The sequence below is a fragment of the Thunnus maccoyii genome, chromosome 19 (assembly GCF_910596095.1).
Source record: "Thunnus maccoyii chromosome 19, fThuMac1.1, whole genome shotgun sequence".
Lineage (NCBI taxonomy): Eukaryota > Metazoa > Chordata > Actinopteri > Scombriformes > Scombridae > Thunnus > Thunnus maccoyii.
This window is the reverse complement of record NC_056551.1, coordinates 12,745,684-12,765,856: the sequence shown is the minus strand read 5'-3', so window position 1 is coordinate 12,765,856 and position 20,173 is coordinate 12,745,684. Positions and strand designations below refer to the sequence as shown.

The following is a 20,173-nucleotide window of genomic DNA, read 5'->3' as shown; positions in this document are numbered from 1 at the left end:
CCTTTATTAAAATGAACATGGGCACTGTAGTTTAGTTTGACTTGATCCCACATACACTGTTTATTTATTGACATCAGTACTCATTGGAGCACTAATCAGCAGCTGAAAATAGTTCTCAACAAATGCACTATTCTCCTCCTGTCTGAGTGATGTTTGCTAAAAGCGACAGTGACCAGCCATTTGAGTTATTATTTGGTCTTCTTATAGGTTCCCCAGGCTTATAGGTAGCCTGGGGAAGTCAGTATGTGTTAAAAGATGAACTCAGTATTGTTGGTTTGGTCTTTTTAATGGGATTTGTTGACAATAATTGCCTGACTTATCATTTAAGCTATGTATACACACAAGGGACACAAGGGATTATAATAAACATCCCTGCTGTATCCCCATGCATATACACATATACTTCACCTTCATCACCACTTCCACTGAAGATAATGAACTATTTGAGAACTGCTTGGTATAAAAGTACAAGAACACTGTCCCGAAGGAGGCGTTTTAATGTAATGCACATTAGTAGCCAATAGGGGACAGCATTTTCAAACCTAAGATGGTCCCACTGTTGTGGACATACAGTTTCATGGTGCCTCATCTAGCCAGCCACTGTAAAGCTCCTCCAGGTTCCTGGTCCAGTTTGTGTAGCTGGCAGTGCAGTATTTCCTGTGTTTTAACACTTCCTCCTCAGGTAGAGAAGAAAATCTTTGTTGGTGCCCTAGTGTTTTCGACCATGCACCCCTCTGGGCACTTCAGCTTCTCTGATAAGTGTTTTTTTTTTATGTTCATTATTCATTCAAATCTACCAGTGTGTATCTCCTGTTTCACTGAAAATGCACAGTATGAAGTGCACTGAGCATGCGTGTTCGAAGCATCACACATTGTTCTGCAGACAGACCCATGGTGAGGGCAGCGGGAGGGAGACAAAGACAGATGGTCCGTGTGTGTGTTTGTATGTGTGTGTGTCCATCCATGTGTGTGCTTGTATGAGTGCACGCGTGTGTTTGCGTGTCAACGTGAGCTTTTGTCAACATGTGTGTGTATGTGCGCCACAACACAGATGTTTCAGGAGTACTGCTGTTGCTCGTGCTGCTTACCCCCTTCATGATGGAGGCAGTATAGTGAGGCCTGGCAGCTGTTATATTGAGGGGGGGTCGAGTTTATTCCAGGTGAAATATTTCCTCCTCCCAAAAAAAAAAAAAAAAGAAAGAGAGTAAAGGAATTATTAAAGCTATGATGTAGAATAGAAAAGAACAAAACTCTGAAGATCAGAACACAATAGAATAGAACAGAATAGGATGCCCCATAATCTGCTGCAACAGAAAATTATCATGCTCTTTGTCTCCTCTTCCCATACAGTTCCATAGGCGTAACATGTTATGGATGTAATCTCTAAGAGGATTCTCTCTGCTTGGTATCATGGAACATGTTAATTTCAGCTCTTTATGTTCCTTATTGAAACAGACCCAAGATCTCCCAGGCCTGCCAGCCTGCAGCCAGCCAGCCAACCGTCATCAATTCACCCCTAATCTCTCCCCCCAGCCCTTTTATAGCTAATCCATTGTGTTGGTCATTGTCATCTGATCATGTGTGACCCGGGCTGCTCTATAGCTGGTGCCTGGCAGCCCTGCATTGACTTTTGACGTCCATCTACAGGAAGATATTAGTGGCGAGGTTAAAACTTGCCTGGTTTCATTGGATTCAGGGTTGTAATTTTGCTTGATTGTGGCAGAGGTTTCCTAATATTGAGAAACATCAAAAATGACTCCAAACTCATCCGACTATGAGTATCTGAGGTTGAGGCAGGTGAATGTGTCTGTTTTTAGGACAGTCTGAATATTGGGTGGTATATATAATATTGGCTTAAGCTCTGATGTACTATAGTTCAGATATTTAAAAAACCATGTTTCGTTCTCAAAAAGTTACCGTTTCCTCCTTCACAGAATTAAATGATCAAATAAAAATGTATTAGGTATATGCATTAGGCAGTGAATCAGGTTTTGGGTTTGTATTTAAAATGATATATGAATACTGGGATTATCCCTTTAACAGGATATTGTGTATTCAAATTTGTGCTCTTGTGCATCATTTGAATCATTTTACAAGCACAGCGTTAACAGCATTAAATTCAACATATTTCACACTATCTTCAACTGAATATACATTTTGAAAATACTAAAATATCATCCTTTTTTAAAATTTACACCTGTAAAACTCTTTTTAGACCTACACACTCGAAAACATGTAAAGGGTCATTTTTGTTTGGTGCATACTGAGATGAAGACAGCACAGAAAATCCATCAGAGTGCAAAAGAAGTGTGGTGCACCGTCCATAAGCTGTACATTACACCCAGTGATGGTTTGATCATTCCTGGATAATTCCCTCTTTAACCATGAAACTTACGATCATAATGCACTCATATCCCATCCTCCGCCTCTTTGTCTCCCTCTGAGCTCACCCAGCGCCTGTTTTCATTTGTTAGGAATCATCTCATCCCAGCTGGAATGAGAGGCTGCAACCACTAACGGTGCTCATCATGTCTTCATTATTTTTTGAAACTTCCACTGATGCCCACACCATCACGGGACTCCCTCGTTTTCCCGCCTGCCTCCTTACCCACGCCTCACACTTCCCTCACCCCCGCAAGGCCCCTGGTCGATCTGTCTATCTGCCCCTGCACTGACTCCTCATTAACACATGAATGAAGAAGGGAAGGGCCTGCTAAGGCTTGGACGCCAACAGAAGGCAGCGTATTTGCAATTCAAACCTCTGACCGACCCCTTTCCACCCCCACCTCATCTTCCCGGCCCTGTATACTGGGACCGGAACTGTCACCAGAGTGATTGAGGATGTATGTGAGGAGGGAGAGAGGGACAGGGAGAGACAGATGTGCATTCACACACTCACGTCATGCCTCTGCACACTTCCATATTGACATACACAATGCAAATATGCAAACATGCACAGGCAGAGTAGAGTGTGAGAGAGAGTGCTATAATCCAGTAGTTCTCAAACTTTTTCACATCAAATTAGACCACAGACCCCCATCTGATAAGATTTTTGCTTTTAGATGTTTTATTACAGAAAGTGTATAAAACCCATGACCAAAATAGTCACACATTTTGTCATTGTGTTACTTATGGATGGAATTATAGTAAAAATAAATGATTCCCCTTTTTGCTGGGGACCCTCTGGAACCCCCTCAAGGAGCCTTGTGGGTCTCCGGACCCCACTTTGAGAACCACTGCTATAAACTAGTCCAGTTATAAATGGGGCACCATCATAAGGCAGATTTTGACTTTTAAGGGCATCAGGTAATTTTACCATTTACACCAAAAGTCCAAGAGTTCCATAAGAATGTGGTACTTGGTCAAAACAGGAAAAAAAAAAATTAAATTCTGTCTTTAAAATTATAATTCTGTCCATGTCCCTACAATTCAAAAACAGGGATAAAGGACAGATTGCAAAATTCTAGTTTTCATTTATAATACTGACCCCTGAAGTTCACAGAAGCACAACTAAATATTGTTTGTAGAGCAGACCTCCAGAGGTCAGAGGTCCAAAAATGCTTGGGCTACATGTTCAAGTTCAAAAACATGTAGTAAAATTCTGGGAAAAAAAAAAATAAATAAAACACATAATTTATCTATTAAAAATTTTAATATGTGAGGAAAATTTGACTCATCAGGTGAATCCCCCCTAAAAAAGCTCCTTAGCATCACTGAGAAAAAACATCTCAATATAAAGTATTATACATATAGTAAAAGTGATGTAACTGTTAAACCAAACTTTACAAAAAAATAACAGTACAGAACATTATTATTGTTATTATTATTATTATCATTACTTATTAATTATTTTTTATTTTATTTTATTTTATTTTTAAGAACAGATGTATCTTTCAGTTTTACAGGTATAAAACCTCTTCTTGCTCCTCTTCACCGAGTAGAAAAAAAGAGATGATCGCGTCTAACTACGTCACTTCCCGTTCTCTACCCTACTACTTCCTGCACGTGCTGACAATATGGCAGCATCTGTAGCGATTCATCTGGAGTTTGGGTAGGCGAATTTAAAGCTGATAGTTTATTGTACCTGTTTACGTGTCCTGGCGGTAGTTATGTGGAAGCAATACGTTACATGACCGCTGTAGCAGGTTATTTTTGTACCTTTAGCCTTCGTTTAGTTAAACCAGACCTCTAATCAGTATAACTGACAGTGTAACCAGACCTCAGTGGCATTAGTCAGTGCGCAGTTCAACATTTGGGGGTAAACAAACGTTGTTTTTTTTAACCTTATAATCGAATTTAGTTTGTTTTCATGATTGCACACATGTGTACTGTCTGCCTGGAATTATTAAATTTCTTCCCGGGTCCAGACCAGCGTTTTTATCCAACATTTATACAGACTGAGCCTCGACTGGTGTTACGGTTTAACAAGTGACCGTATTAACTGGTGACTCTCAGCAGAAAGCGTCGTGGTTGCTCGTATTGACAACAGCAGTCGGAAAAAACGAACAGAACAGCCTTCCATTTTACTTAAATCAGTTTTAAATACATACTCATCTGTGTTTGTTATCTACGCTAACAGTTTACGTAAGATAAGTTATGTTCAGCTAAACGCATTCACCTCTCGTAAAGTTTCTTAGTATGTGGAAACAAACCGTAGCCTATAAATTGGCAGGGCAGCTGATTTTCTACCATTATCCTCGATCGGAAAGTGGCCCACATTCAACCAATTAACCTGTATAAGTGTGAAATTCATCATAAGACGCTAGCTGTTCTGCTAATTTATATTTTCTCCACATTAAAAGTAACTTTATGAAATGTGAACGCTTCTTGTTGTAAGACAAAAAGGACCAGACGGATATATATTGTATTGAACGTTCAATTGAAGAGAATTTTAAGGCTTTGAGGAGGACACCTACGTGGTCTGTTCGTGTTTTCCACAGCTGCCGTCACCACGACAACCACGGACGCATTCGGCCGGAAGTCACCGGTTAACACGGTCACTCCTTAAATTGAAACACCGTAGCTAAAGCAGCGAAGAGGGGGAGCAGGGCGGAAATGTTGGATTTAAATGTTGTTTTCGCCCCTGGCAAACATTTTTATTATTCCAGACAGACAGTAAACATCTGTGGGATTACGAAAATGTATTTGAAGCTGTAACCCGCGGCTGTATAACTTGAGAAAAATTACGTTTTTATTTCTCCTCTACGTTTTTCGAAGGGAGCGCTACGTGACTGAATCACACGCAGTGCTGAGGTCACTTAAATAAAGATGGAAACAATGAATTTTGTTACAATGTAAGAATGCAAGCATAATGAATTGTAGAGGAAGGTGATTGTCAGAACATTATTCAAACCGCCCATCTATTATTAATTTTGATATTAGAATCAGATAAACCAGAAGTAATTTGTGAAATAGGGGCCTTTTAAAGAATGTCTTGTCTTTGGTTAGGTAACATTTGTTGTACTTTAGCTGTGCTGTGCGCTATCGTTTTACTATTATTGTATGTCCTGTTTGTGCTCCATACCATATGATTATGGTCTTGAGTCAAATAAATGAAAAATGGAAGGAAAATAAACAGATGGGGCAAGGTGCTGGCCAGTTTTAAGATTGTTGATATGACATGTCCATCATGATGTAGTCGCTACTTGTCTCTAATCTGAGAGAGATTGGATGTTGACTTAACATTTTTTATGAAGAGAGAATGAGAGGAGAGAAAACACTCATTAACTCATAACATTACACAGAAACGATGTATAACATAACAACAATGAACAGTGCTGGCAGCTGACTGACTTGACTTTTAACATCTCAGTATATCCAAGCTGCACTTTGAAGCCTGTAAAACATTTAAAGTGGGATTATTTCGGACCATGACATGCACAGAGACCATTCATCTCAGTAGCACAGTTTGTAGGACCGATCACCTCTCCTGGTTCCTCCTGCAGCTCATCTAGAGGTGACAAGTCTGTCTGGTAAAACATGCTGTATCACAAAAATGAAGACTTGAGACTTGACTTTGCCTTGTCCGCTGTAAGAATTGACTTACTTGATACTACTTTCCATAAAGACTTTACTTGACTTGAGACTTAAAGTTTCTAGTTTTGATTTGGTAAAATCCCTGAACCACAAAAAAAGACAGGAATAGAGAGCCACACATATGAGTGGGCGATATGCAAAAAATCCTCTATCATGGTATATGTAATTTTATATCACAATATCTATATACATGGTAATATACACCATTTTCTTGAAAATAAACTGCAATATTATGAATGAATAACATAACCAGACAGGAATGTCAGTTTTTGGCTGATCTAGAAAATGAAAAAAACTGACAAATGAAAGTACGTCATCACATTGCTATAAAAATCCAATATTGTCAGAAAGCTTCCCTGCTCAGTGATTTACAACATTGCTCACAATGACTTAATACAAGCAGTGATATAAAAGAGATAGCTGATACAGTATAAATGTATGGCAAAATCTCTCTGATGGTATATGTTGTCATGTTGCCTAACCTCAGCTCTACTGCTAGAGTATTTAATTATAAGGCCTCAGCACCGAAAGGACTTTGTCTCAGCTAACACCGTTAAAACAGATTCAGATGGAAAATGTTCAGACACTGTGTCACTAGTGTCATTATAGTGGTCAGACTTGAGACTTGAGAGTCGTGTGGTGCAGCAGTCGTCTTGCAAAGTCCTCTATTGGTCTCCTGAGTATCTGTCAGCCTGAACCTCCTGCCCGTATGTTTTAACGATTTCTTCCGAGACCCACAGTTTCCTCCGTGATGCACAAATAATACAGAAAACCTTTCTCTCTGTCTGGACAAACCGCCACAAGCTTAGAATAATGAAAACTAGGGTAAATAGGTTTTATGTATTAAATCCTGGCATCTGTTTAGATCACTGACATTTATGTGTGTTGTTTAAGTGTTGATATATCTCTAAAGGTGTTTTTCTCTTGATGATGGAGATAAGAATTCAAGCTTGATTTCTGATTTTACTTTTGTCATCTTGATGCTCCTTATGGGAGTTATTAATGTGTGTGTTAAACAGCAACTAGCTCTTCCTGTATTGTGTTAAAAAAATACCACAATGTGTCTGTCAACTGTTTTTATAACATTTGAGGTGTATTTTCTTTTTGAAGAAGTTAATTAGACTGGCATAGTGGACCACCGGTGTTACTGACGGACTCATTATGAACCCTGACAACTGACTAAATGCCACAAAAACACACAATTTATGTATCTGTTTCACTCTTGTTTTGTCCAGAGGAGGAGCAGAGCTGCTTTTTAATGGCGTGAAGGAACATCATGTCACTCTTCCAAGCCAGGCCGAACCTTGTGAGTATCACCTGTCACCTGTCTGTCTGTGTCATAATTAGAGCCTTAATGCATTCCAGTGGTCCATCTAAATGAAACAGTGATGTTCTCAAGATTTTCTGTTTTTAAAGTAAATATTTGGTTCACTGTGTAAGACACATGTGGTGACAGGAAGCCCGTGGATGAGAAAAGTTCCTTATGCGTGTTTTGTTTATAATTAAAGGACCATTCCAGTGTTTCTGCAAGCTTTAGTTTATTTATTACAAATGTGTACTTACATGGTGATCACAATATCCATATTTGCATGTTATTTATCTTCACGTTTTGATTTTCTAACTACTTGTTACTGCAGTGTGATTAAACCATCCTCTATCCACCTGCACATGAATGCAGCATCTCTGCAGACTTTTCAAATATATCCATGTTTTAATTGCGTTGCCATGCGATGATATTTAAAAATGGACACAAATAAAACCAGATATGAGTTTCTGAGAATTTATGACATACTACAGATTAGGTTTGCAGCCTTTTGAAGTTGACTGTCGTAACGTACTGAAATTAAATTATAAATGCATTGAAATATGCATATGCAGGGACTGGGTGTCTAAACCTTTGACTGGTACTGTCAATAAAGAATGTTCTGTTTTTTTTGGGAGAAACCAAAGAATTCTGCACACTGTCAATCAGTTACACTCACTTTATTAACAACATTTTTGCTGTTCATTGAATTCAGTTTCATCAACAGTGTGCAAGATTCTTTGGTTTTTGATCATACACACCTGTCACTGAGGTTTTTGGCTGCAAGAACTTGTGTGTTTAATTACCTACAGAATAGTTTGGAAACGATTAGCAGTGATCTTACATCACAAAAAGCCATAAATATTGTATCAGTCTTTATATCAAAATCATTGTAATAGTGCAAAGGATATTTTTTAGATCATAATGGCCACACACAGTAGCTTTATTGGACTTCTGGAGATGAAATATTAATGATATGGTCGCAGTAGGATTTGAGGAGGGAGCGTGCAATCTGTGGCTTGTAATATACCTTATTTTTGCTTTAGGGTTGTATCAACTGTATGTATTTTAGTGGTTATAACACTGCTACAACAGTATTTTATGGAAATACATGTACTGCTCCATAAAGCAATGATGAAATTAAAGAGTGTAAAGGGGAAGTTTATGTCACCTCTGGGGGTTGCAAGAGAGCGCTCGGGGTAACAGAGCTCTCAGTTATTTTTTTATCTAGGATAGTTTCATCCGACTTGGTAAGCACATACTCAATTTTCAGTTCATAAAAACTTTTTCACCTCAGGATCCAAACTGATTCGATTTGATTTCGACAGAGGGATTCAGTTTGGCAGAGCCGAGGAGAAACCTGCCCGCAGCGGATTTTATTCCCCACAACCCAGCTCAGGACCCGGGTCATTTAGAGAAAAAAAAAAGAGGAGGCATTTTTAGAAGAGTAAAAGTTGTGTGAAATCTGTTTCCAAGAGGTTAAAATAATGGGGTGTGTGTTTTACGGAGAGAGACAATGAGAGAGAAATATGTGTCTTTGGAATTTGACTAAACAAAGGGTGTTCAACCACGGCGCTGATGTTACCACGACAACAAAAAGACAAAAGTTGACCAGAACAGGGAATGTCAGGAAGATATGACCTTGCTGCACCAGCAGAGTGTGTGTGTGTGTGTGTGTGTGTGTGTGTGTGTGTGTGTGTGTGTGTGTGTGTGTGTGTGTGTGTGTGTGTGTGTGTGTGTGTGTGTGTTCATATGTGTGCATGACACAGATAATAGAAAACCCCAATATTCGCCATATAGTGCACATAATTTTGACATCACAGGATCATTTTTACATAAAATTTCCGCGATACATTTGCTTATTTTGATCTTAAGTCTGGACTGGTTGTGTGCCTGGCAGGTTTGCTGATCCTGTAAATGTTTCTCGGAACAAATTTCACCTTACTGTGTGTGTATGTGTGAGAGTGTGTGTGTGTGTGTGTGAGAGTGTGTGTGTGAGTGAGAGTACATAGGGGGGCAGTGAAGGCAGATATAATTGGTTCTGAATCCTTCGTATTTCTCTTTGACCCCAACCAGTGATTGATGACCCTCGACTGAAACACCCCACCCCCAATCTTTCTCTCTCTCTCTCTCTCTTTTTCTCTCTATCTAACTCTCACTCTCCCTCATATACACACACACACACACACACACACACACACACAACAAAACCCCCGTGGTCTAAGGATCACACAGTTTTTGCGCCACACATCAGCAGAAAGATGGATAGCTACCCCCCCCCCCCCTTCTTTCACATGACCATCATAATCGCACGAAGACAGAAAAGCAAAAGGCCAAGAAAGGGGGGAAAAAGTGCGTGCACAAAAGAGAAGCGGGAAGTGTTTTGAATCTGCGTCAAAATGGCGCCTTTTCCCTCCCCTCCATGTCTCCTTTCCACCCACGCAACGCAGCCATCCCAAGATGCATTAGGAGTCTGTGACGCATTTTCCCCCCTCTCTCTCGTCCATTTGTTCGCTCATTTTCTTTTATCACCTCTCAGTCTCAACATGTCCTTGTTCTTCGCTTTCACCTCTCCAACTCCTAATTTCTTTACAGCGTCTCATCTTTTATACAGCACAGTTCATTTCTATCAGCCTGCTTCAGAGTACTGATGATTAAAATTTGTAGTCCTGTGTGTAACCTTTTAACAAGAAAGCTATTAAAAGGACCTGATGACTTGTTTCTTTTAAAAAGCAAGCTCAGTTGATTGAGTTTGAATTATTACTAACCTGTGTGTTGAGCTAAGGCAACCGGTTTATATTCTATGCGCAACTTTTAACATGTTTGCTTGTGTGTGTGTGTGTTTGGAGAGGGGAAAATAAAAGAAAAGGCAAAGAGAAGGAGGGGAGGAGAGCAGGTTTTTATGAAGGAATGAGTGTGTGTGTGTGTGTGTGTGAGAGAGAGAGAAAGCAAATGAAAAAGTAAATGAATGAGAGGATGAAAGAGCGAATGAGGGGTAATGGTGGAGAAAAATACCAATAGTCAAAGGCCGAGAGAGAGCAAAGAAAGGAGTCACCACAAAAGAAGGAGTTATGACTGTTGTAGTGATTAGTTCTGTTTTTAGCCCCGCAGAGGTGCAGGTCAATATTCACTGCCCTACTATGTGTGTGTGTGTGTGTGTGTGTGTGTGTGTGTGTGTGTGTGTGTGTGTGTGTGTGTTGGAAGGGGAGGTATTTGTCTTTTTTTTTTTTTTTTTAATGGAGGCCTGGACCCGTAGAAAACTACTCAGCTGCCCGAAAGCACTGCAATTAACCTGAACACTGTTCACACCGGCTTCACACACACACACACACACACATCACACCTTAAACATCGCATATCATCCACACGGTCTGTTACCCTTATAGCCACCGTGATCAAGCATGTGCCTCGAGAAATCTTGTATTTTTTTGAGTTTCTATTTTATTTGACGTTATCATCTGAGTGTTTTATATTTTTACGTTTTGTGATCATGTTTATGTCACCATTAGGATGGGAGCACTGTAAATTCATTTTTTTTTTTAATGGATGAATAAATTGAACCTTGAATTTGGGGAGATGATTCTTCCACAGAAAATTAAAAAAAACATTTTAGTCAAATGTGTTGACCCAATTTTTGCTATTTAAAGCACAACAACAGGAAGATATTTAGCAGATTTCAGACACTAGTCATATTAGACAGAAATACAAAATATATCAAAGCCTGCATTCAGAATCAAATGGGATCGTCGATAGAATAGAAGAGCAAAAAAATGTGATGTATCTGCATTGTGTTTTTTCCCCCCAACATGCATCATTTTTTTTCCCTGAATGTATTTCATGTAAACACCGCAGCCCGTTGTACTGTGTTAATGTGACATTCGCTCTGCCTTTGATACAGCTGAACTCTTCAATCCCTGTGCGGTTTGACGCCTACCTGCTACGGCTCCACCGCTCTCCTTACACCTGACTTGAGATGACTCACTGTCATCCTCTTACCCCTCGTATCTCCTCCATCTGCTGCTGCTGCTGCTGCTGCTGCTGCTGCTGCTGCTCTTGTTTCCTCTTGATCTCCTCAAGTGTATTTGCGCTTCTTCTCCTTTGTTTATTTACTCTCTCCTCTCCTTTTTACATTTCCATCCCTCATCTCTTCCGCTCTTTCGTTCCTGTGTAAATTGGTCATGGAGACTGTTCATTTTGATGCTTAGTGTGTGTGTGTGTGTGTGTGTGTGTGCGCGCAATTGTAGTCCTGCTCTCAAGTGTCATCGTGAGTTGTTGGGCTACATTAAGCAGACAGCTGTGATCACGCACCCAAGCCGCACATCCAGGAAATAGTCACAAGAAAAATATTAGATTAGTATTTTTGTCCATATTATTACACTATTTCCCCCCATTTTAAGAAAACACGCACAGCAAGCACTAACACACACACACACACACAAACACTCAAAGGCTCTCACACCACCTTGAATCTTCATGTTAATGATAGCCACAACTATAATATATTCATTGTTAGATGTTTAGTGGGGATTTATCCTAAAAACTCTCATTGTCTTCGCCTTTGTGGCTGTCAGTCGGTCTGAGTGAGGCTCAACCTATTGTTGAGACAAGGTCAATCTGATTGTTCAAGAGGTCAGACTCATAGAAAATTCAAGCATCGCTGATATTCAAGCTCAGGCGAGAAGCATTTAGTGTTTGACTCTAACAAAGAAAATTATTATTCTGAAATTGGATTTTTTTGCAGCTCTTCTTATTAGCTCCGAACTGAGAAATATCACCAGAATGAGGCTGAAAAGGGGAAAAGAATAGATATTTTTAAGTGTAGATGCTGTTTGAAAATGTCTGGATCAATTTTTTTTCTTCCTTTTCAAAACATGTCGGTGGTTGATGAATGTTGTATATTGTCAAGTCAAGCTGCAGATCAGTCTGTTTTCTACATTTTTTTTTGTTTTAGTCTCTTTAAATTTATACACACTTTTATTTCTCTCTATCCAAGGTGCACAAAGTCGCTCTTGGCCATTGACATCAGCCAACCCTCCCCCCCTTTTGCACTGTCGTCTCCCCCCTCCACCACCCCCCAAACCCAACACACACACACATAAACTCATACATATACATGCACACAGACACACACACACACATATAACACAGCCTTGTCCCGCCTGGTGCTTCTGTCGCGTCATATCGACCAAGGGGGCTGGAACGGTGCACCTTGACCCTTCACCCCTGACCTGTGACCTCTGTTGTCTGCCTGTGTGTGTGTGTGTGTGTGTGTTTTCTAGGGGACATGAAGCAGCTGCTGGTCTGGATCCAACAGAACCTGCTGAAGGAACGGCCTGAGCTCTTTGTCCAGGGAGAGTCCGTGTGAGTGTGCGTGTGTGTGTGTGCGCGCACTTGACACACACTTGATCTATGTGCAAAAATATATAACCTTGAAGGATATGTTATATATCACACTGCAAATACACTGTACAAAAAAAAACATAAACGCCAGATGTGACATATAAAAAATCCTCAATAAGAGCAGCTTTCAATATGTTGAAAATGTGAGAATGAAACTGAAGTAGACTGTGAGTCGAGGAGCTTTCTGAAGCATTTCTCCTGCAGTTTAAAACTGCTGAAACGCTGGAGAAAAAAGAAAAAAAAAGCAGTCTAGCCTCGAGGTTATAGGTTTCAGTAAGATGATTACCTGTGTGCAATTGTGTGTGTATACACATGTGTAAATGTGTGTGTGGGTCCAGGGCTCACAGCAGCCTTATAGGACTGGCTGACTTTTACAGCTGCCTTTGTGCAGGACTATTTATAGCATCACCCAACCAATGAATGGAGAAAAAGCTGGGCTACCTATAAACCTTATAGATTAGATGCGTGTGATTGTGTGTACTTTATGTCGGCTGCTTTTTTTTTTTTTTGTTTTTTTTTTGTTGAGCAAACGATCATCAAGGTGTTTTGTCATAATCTCTTGAAAAGATCTAAGGTCACTGCGTGCGATTAGTTTACGAGCTTTGCCCCTTTTTTTTTTGTATTCTTTTGTTCGTTTCTTAACACAGCGCGGGTTTTTGTGTGTGTGCATGCACGCTGTGTGCAGGCGCATGTTTGCACGCACAGGTTCCTCTCACGTTGCCCTTTCTCATTGACGTCATTGCATCTACAAGGTGGATAGAAGCTCATTCGAACAGTACGAGACGTCTATCTGTTTGGGACGTGCCCTTATCTCGTCATCCGCATTACCTAAATTGCTCTGTAGCTTTCAGAAAAAAACACACAAACATCTGTTAAGAAGCCTCCACCTATAGGTGCCTGTTGTTACCCTCCCCCATTATCCCCATTATGCTCTTTTGAAGGGTGGTGGGCTTTTTTTTTTTTTTTTTTTTAAAAAAGCTTGTACGTATTTTGTTTTTGGGCGCCCATTAATTTCCAGTGACAGTTTGTTTTTACCGGCAAACTCTCTACTCTTTTACACCAGCCACTTATGTCTCATATTAGAATATCCTCCTTACTTCCAGTCTTTGTTAGCCAGAAAACAGTTTGAGAATTGTGATTGGTAGTGCTACATATTAGCAGTTTAAATGCACATAACATTAGTAGCAATAACTCCTAAGCCCTTGTTTATGATCCAGTATGGGCTGTAACATGAACATAACACACACATGCAGTCACTTTACACTGCTAGATAAGAATATGCAAGTGTATCTTCTCAAATGTAATCTTGTAGTAGTTTTATTATTATTATTATTCATGTATATTGTTACATTTACATTATGAAAATGTAATTGCAGGATTTAATTTTAAATTTCTCTCAACTAAATTTTTCTGTAAATATTAAGAAATATATTATTTGACCAAAGATTTCAGTTAAAAAATCTTTTTTTTTTTTCTAGTGACTTTCAGGTGTATTTTCATCACTACATTAATTACCCCTGTGTCCCAATCCACCACCCCAAGAAGTGAAAGAGCACCCTGACATTAGTAATAATTAGTAGGAATTAAGTTAGTAATTTTTTATGTATATGTATGGTTTAATTGACATTTGTCGAAAAAAATAAAAAGTAAAAATCTCAAGCACAAAATTGAGATTTAGTTTTCCTATTTCTCTTATGTAAAAAAAAAATTGCAGCACTTCTTTAACTCACTTAGTATTCATATTTCACTGCAACTTGAACAAATGTTTACACTTGTTTTTTTTATATATGTTTTATTACTGGATACTGGATGCAGATTGCTTTTTTTTTCCTTAATCTATATAAAATGTGTTTGTATGTGTGATGTGTAGAGGCGTTTTTGTATCTTTTTCATGCATGTCTGTGTATGTTCACATCTGTGTTACCTTCAGAAAATGTGTTTGTCACTGAAAACGGTGTGTTTTTCCCACAGGAGACCTGGGATTTTGGTGCTTATCAATGATGCAGACTGGGAGCTAATGGTGAGCTGTGGGAGCCATGTTCAGTGTCAGATGGTGTAGAGAGAGAGAGTGTGTGTGTGTGTGTGTGTGTGTGTGTGTGTGTAGAAACATGCATAATTTTTTTTATTTTTAGCTCTTCTAACCTGTGTTGTCTGTTTTCAGTGTTAAATGATGAGATCATGCATACAGCAGAGTTTGTCTACATACTGCACACAAACATTCTCATAAAATGCTTCTGTGAACATTTAAATGAAGAAAGAGGAAGAGTGTTTTGTGTGAGTGTGAAGGTTAGGATGTTAACCTGCACATTCATGTTCATTTTCTCACTCGGTTAATGTTTCATATAATGTGGAGGCAGCTGCAAAACAAGTTTGTCCTCAGGGGTCTCATATCTGTACACATCTTTACATGCACACACAGTCTGAACGCTTCAATTTGAATCAGCTGATTCAATCACAGCATGTAAATGAAATGAAAAGTTTGTCATTGATCGGACCCCCGACGGGAACACGGGAGTAATACACATATTTGTATTGGTAAACACATATTTTTTCCTTTGATTTAATGGGAGAAATGTTGAATATTTTGTGTGTGTTCTTGTCCTCAGGGGGAGCTGGAATACCAACTACAAGACCAAGACAATGTTGTGTTTATTTCTACTCTTCATGGAGGATAGAAAATACAAACATATTTTTGACATCTCTGTAAAACAGACTCAGCCTTTTTCTCCACATCCTCTGCACTCCTCACTCTTTCACATCTCAACAAAACATCACCCCATTGGATGCTGTGGGTCCATCAACCTGCACTGTGACAGCTGAGGTGATTGATGTTGGTGCAGGAATAAAGTGGGAATTCAGAGATGGTTGCTAAGAAATATGTGGAACCTGTGAGACAGGAATTCTTCTGACGTTGGCGTAAATACCAACTTTTTTTTTTTTTTTTTTTTTTTTTAAACCGGACAGGTCCAAGGGACAATCGTATGAAGCCTTGGTAGTACTGGTCAGCTCACAGTTGTGACTGTAAAAACCTACAGTCAGTGTGTAAACCCTCATCTCCCTGCAACCTCACTTCCAGCATGGCTGTAAAGAACAGTGTGACCTTATCTTGAGGTCCAAAACGACCTCCAGCTCACTAGAATATAAAAGAAAATAATGAAACTGTCATCTTAAGAGCACCACAAGGATCTTTTCTTTTTTTTTAATGGTCCTAAATGGCCCAAATGTTTCATAAAATGTTTTTTTTTATTCTTCTAATTGCTTATCATGTTTTCCCCCACAATAGGGGATGAGATGAAAAGTTGTTTTTTTTAATTGAGTGCCTGATTTAAAAAAAAAAAAATCTTTTTAAAAGTAGTTTCTGTACACAATTATAATTTCTGCTATTACACTCTTAATTCGAAAAAATATCTTTTTCAAAAATATTTCAACAATGTTTATTCCCTATCTTTTTATAAGTGGCTATTTTCAGTCATAAACAGTTGTGTAATTAAAGAAAAATCTATTCTCTTGTACCCTTTTCTTTCATTTACAAACAGTATTTTTATTTGCAATAAATATTTTTGTGTGTTTCTGCTGCTAAATGTTAAGTTTCGCCAATGTTTTGATTTTTTTCCCCCCCCAAAATAAATTTTGTTTCACAAATTCCAAATTTACATTGTGGCTTTGTGTATTTCACAAAGTACCGGATCTATCTCAACATGTCACCATAAAACCCAATTTTGTCTGCAAGGATCCATCACTTGAAGGAGATTTTACCATCCTAACCCCGCTCAACTGGAATATTCATAAGAGGGGGGTGGAGTGAGTGTGTGAGTGAGTGTGTGTGTGTGTGTGTGTGTGTTTGGGGGGGAAGTGGGGGGTGAGATGAGGGGGTGAACTACAGGACCACTGCGGGAGGTCGAGGTCTAGCCTCCGGGCTGCCCTCCCCTGAACGCTCGGGGCGACCTAAAACCTTTTCTCGGTTGTAGAGTCCGATTTGCAACGGGAAACCGGCCGATAATGGTTGGTAGAAAGGAAATGCTAATGAGGCTGCGAGGGGTTTAGAGGAGAAAATGTAGCACTATGTCTGCAAGTGCAGGCCTACGACACTGAGACAGAGACTTTAACTTTCTTTTTGCATACTGTCCTGTTAAATGTAGCCTCGTTTCTAATCATTTGGACCGAATATTAAGAGCACCAAGGGTTTCGAAAGTTTATATTCTATAAACTGTTATTAAAATGTCTCTTCTGTTACAGTATGATACTATACATCCTATAGTTTCCTATAATTCGTGTGCTACAAATGAGGTCCCTTTCAGTTTCCATTTGAGTCTATTAATAGTGTAGCCTTTATGCACTCGGTTATAGTTGAGTTTTCCACCTGATTCATGCAGGGTTATAACCTGAGCCTGCAAACTGACTGACTGACTGACTGACTGACTGACTGACTGACTGGCTGCTCAACAGGAGAGATGGTGACCTGGCCTCACTATGAGATCACACACACACACACACACACACGTATGTGAACAATTCAGGTTACACCACGGTGTATAACAAGTGCCTGTGATCTCCAGTCAGTCATTAAGTAAACAATATCCAATGTAAAGAAACGAATAGTTTTACAGGAATAAATATGGTTTAAAGAATAGTCTGATAGCATTTTTTTTGTTTTTTCCTCATTCTACAGCATATTTTTATATTTTTTATATTTATAAAAAAGAAAAAGTTTCCCTTTAACTAAAGCCTGAAGTGAAGGAAAATATAGGCTATATTAACCCCTAATATTTCGATTATGCTGGTAAAACTTAAGCTGTTATTAATTACACCTTAATAATAAGCTTTTTATCCATGTCCTCATGTACTCTGAGATTATTTACTAAACAGAGTGACACATTTCTGCTTGCTTTCCTGCTAAAAAAAAAGCAACTGTTGCCAAATTTGCTCTCCATCGTGTTTTCCTATATTGCACCCACTGGCCTGTCCAGTTTCCTGTATCTACTATCCAGGACATGTTGTCTGTATCTGAACACAACACTGAAATATATATACAACTGATGCTGCACAAACTAATGAAAACTGGGTTGATGGCACAAAAGTTAATGTCCAAGAAAAGCTCTTAATTAGAGGTATTTTAGCATCAATCTCCACCATCAAAATGCTGCAAGCTCTGTTACAACAAAACACTGCAACCTGCTGATTATTATTAAAAATGAAAGTCTCTGTGGGAAACACATTTCTGTTATGCTGCTGATGTTGATTTTGGGGAACACGCAGGGGAATAAGAACAGGCTTCAATATAAAAATAATTCATATCGTGGTTGTAATTGGATGCTTCAAATGTGCTGAAAAAGGGGTGAAAAGGGTAAAGAAATTAAAAAAATAAAATAAAAACAATCCCTCTATAAGAGAAACACCAGTGAACTGGACATAGCAGCATTAATGTACAACAGTAAACATGATCTCCTGCATAAAGAAAGGTTAGCCTTTAATGTTCAACAACAGCACACACGTTGGCTGTGTGTGTGTGTGTGTGTGTGTGTGTGTGTGTGGTGCTATAAATTAATGGATGAAGCTATGACTGAGAATAAAACGAGAAATAAAATTTACAAAAACCACATGTATAAAAAACATTTTAGACAAGAAACATATTCAAGAGATCAAATATCTTTGTATATTTTTCTTTAACCGTTAAAACGTTACTCTAATAAATTTCATTATTTATTAGAGTAATGTTAGTTTAAATGGTTATTCTTTTTTTATCATTACAAAAAAAGGAATCATTAGAATTATTTGAAGCACAAACAATGAAAAAAGTGAAAACATAAAACCTTCAAATGGGCCAGAAAGCATCCCACGTGATGCTGTTTGGCTCCAGAGATTTGGCAGCATCAATCATCAGGCCTCTTCTGTGCTTGTCTGTTTTGTTTTGTGTTTTTTTTTTTATTTCTGTATTTAAACCTTTCTTATACTCAGTAAACTACCTTTTAATCTGCTTTAGAAGCACTAAAACGCGTTTTAATAATTGTCTTTTAACTCGTGTATGTGTGCTTAAGAGCCCTTCTGCAGGTTGCACTCTGTCTTTGCCTTAATAGACTCTAAATAGGCTCTTAATATATTAATAAATGATTATTTAAGAAACTATTATACAGCCAACTGCATCTTTTAACGATTTTTTAAAAATATTTAATCTGCCTCGTTCGTTTGTATTCACAGTCATTGCTCATTGCTTCATATATGTAATGATATAGTCCAGGTTTTTTTTTTTGCTCATCTCCTGCACAGCGTGCATCTGTGCTGCATGCAGGCCTCTCTGCGAGCACCCAACTCACTGCTTTTCTACTATCTGCCAAACACAGTCAATACATCGACGCTCCCAGTCGATATTTACCATTTAAAACAAACAGTCTTGATTAGATCTTCGACAAAGTGTAAATACCAATCGGGCCAAACACAACCGAGAATCCCGAAAAACACATAACATGAGGCAGAAGCAGGTTTCCTCCACTTTATTATTGGCCCGGTCGCGCGTCTTTTTTTTTTTTATTTCTCTCTCTCTCTCTCTTTCCATAACATGCAAATTTGCGAATGTGTGTCTTACCTGAAAATGAGACAGTTACAACACAAAACGAGACTAAAGGCCTCCCTATAGCCTTCTTTGTGGGTTTTTTTTTTTTTGGAGGCCTACATTCTTGATGTGGCGTGTGGCCAAAGACAGCAGTGATGAATGCGAGTCTGCAGCAACAGATGTCCATACACAATTCTTGGGGTTGAATTGGAGTTTACTCAAGAATTGCGTTTGGACAATCAGTCGCTAAAGACTCTGTGTATCCTCTAAAATTAGGAGAAGGAAATTAAGCATTTTAGTATGTAAATGACAAGTGTCCACGCGGGCTGTTATTGTATAGGCCCATGGGTGCACCTGCTACGGCTGCCTAAATGCCCTTTGACAGTAGCTATTGACTGTGCGTCTGACACCCAACAACTGTTTTCTTTCCCCTTTTTCTCCCCACAAGACAGGGAGTTGCAGCACTGTGCATTATTTTTGACATTCTCACTGCTCAGCATTGCCTCTTGGATTTGAAAAAAAAAAAAAAAATCTGTTGCAGCAGGAAACTAAACCTCGATGGAAAACATTCACATATAGCTTGTTATGCAACTTTCCCCCCCAAAAGTAGTACATCCAAAATCCTTGAACACATTCCCTTATTAAATGTCAGCTCATCCCCTTTGCTGGACTGATCACCACATTAGAAGAAAGTCCATCTGTTTTTTTTTTTTCAGTTGTTTGTTAAGGCTGAGAAGCCATTGTTGCAGCCACCATCACTTTCTGACTTTTTTTTTCTACTGCTGTTTGAAAGCTTTCTGAAATATATTCGCCCTACTTGTTTCTACTTTTTTTCTATTATAACTATCTCTCCGTTGCACTGGTTGCTAGTTGTAAAGTTAACCCCA

The 20,173-nt window shown here is 38.9% G+C and overlaps 1 protein-coding gene across 1 annotated transcript; it reads left to right on the top strand.

Moving 5' to 3' along the window:
• The first annotated feature begins 3,950 nt into the window (after positions 1–3,950).
• Positions 3,951–15,448, top strand: urm1 (ubiquitin related modifier 1). The gene is made up of 5 exons (XM_042394338.1): positions 3,951–4,051; positions 7,272–7,342; positions 12,619–12,700; positions 14,711–14,759; positions 15,346–15,448. Exons 1-5 carry the CDS (start codon positions 4,017–4,019, stop codon positions 15,412–15,414), a joined length of 306 nt encoding a protein of 101 aa, XP_042250272.1. The 5' UTR covers positions 3,951–4,016; the 3' UTR covers positions 15,415–15,448.
• The last annotated feature ends 4,725 nt before the right edge of the window (positions 15,449–20,173 follow it).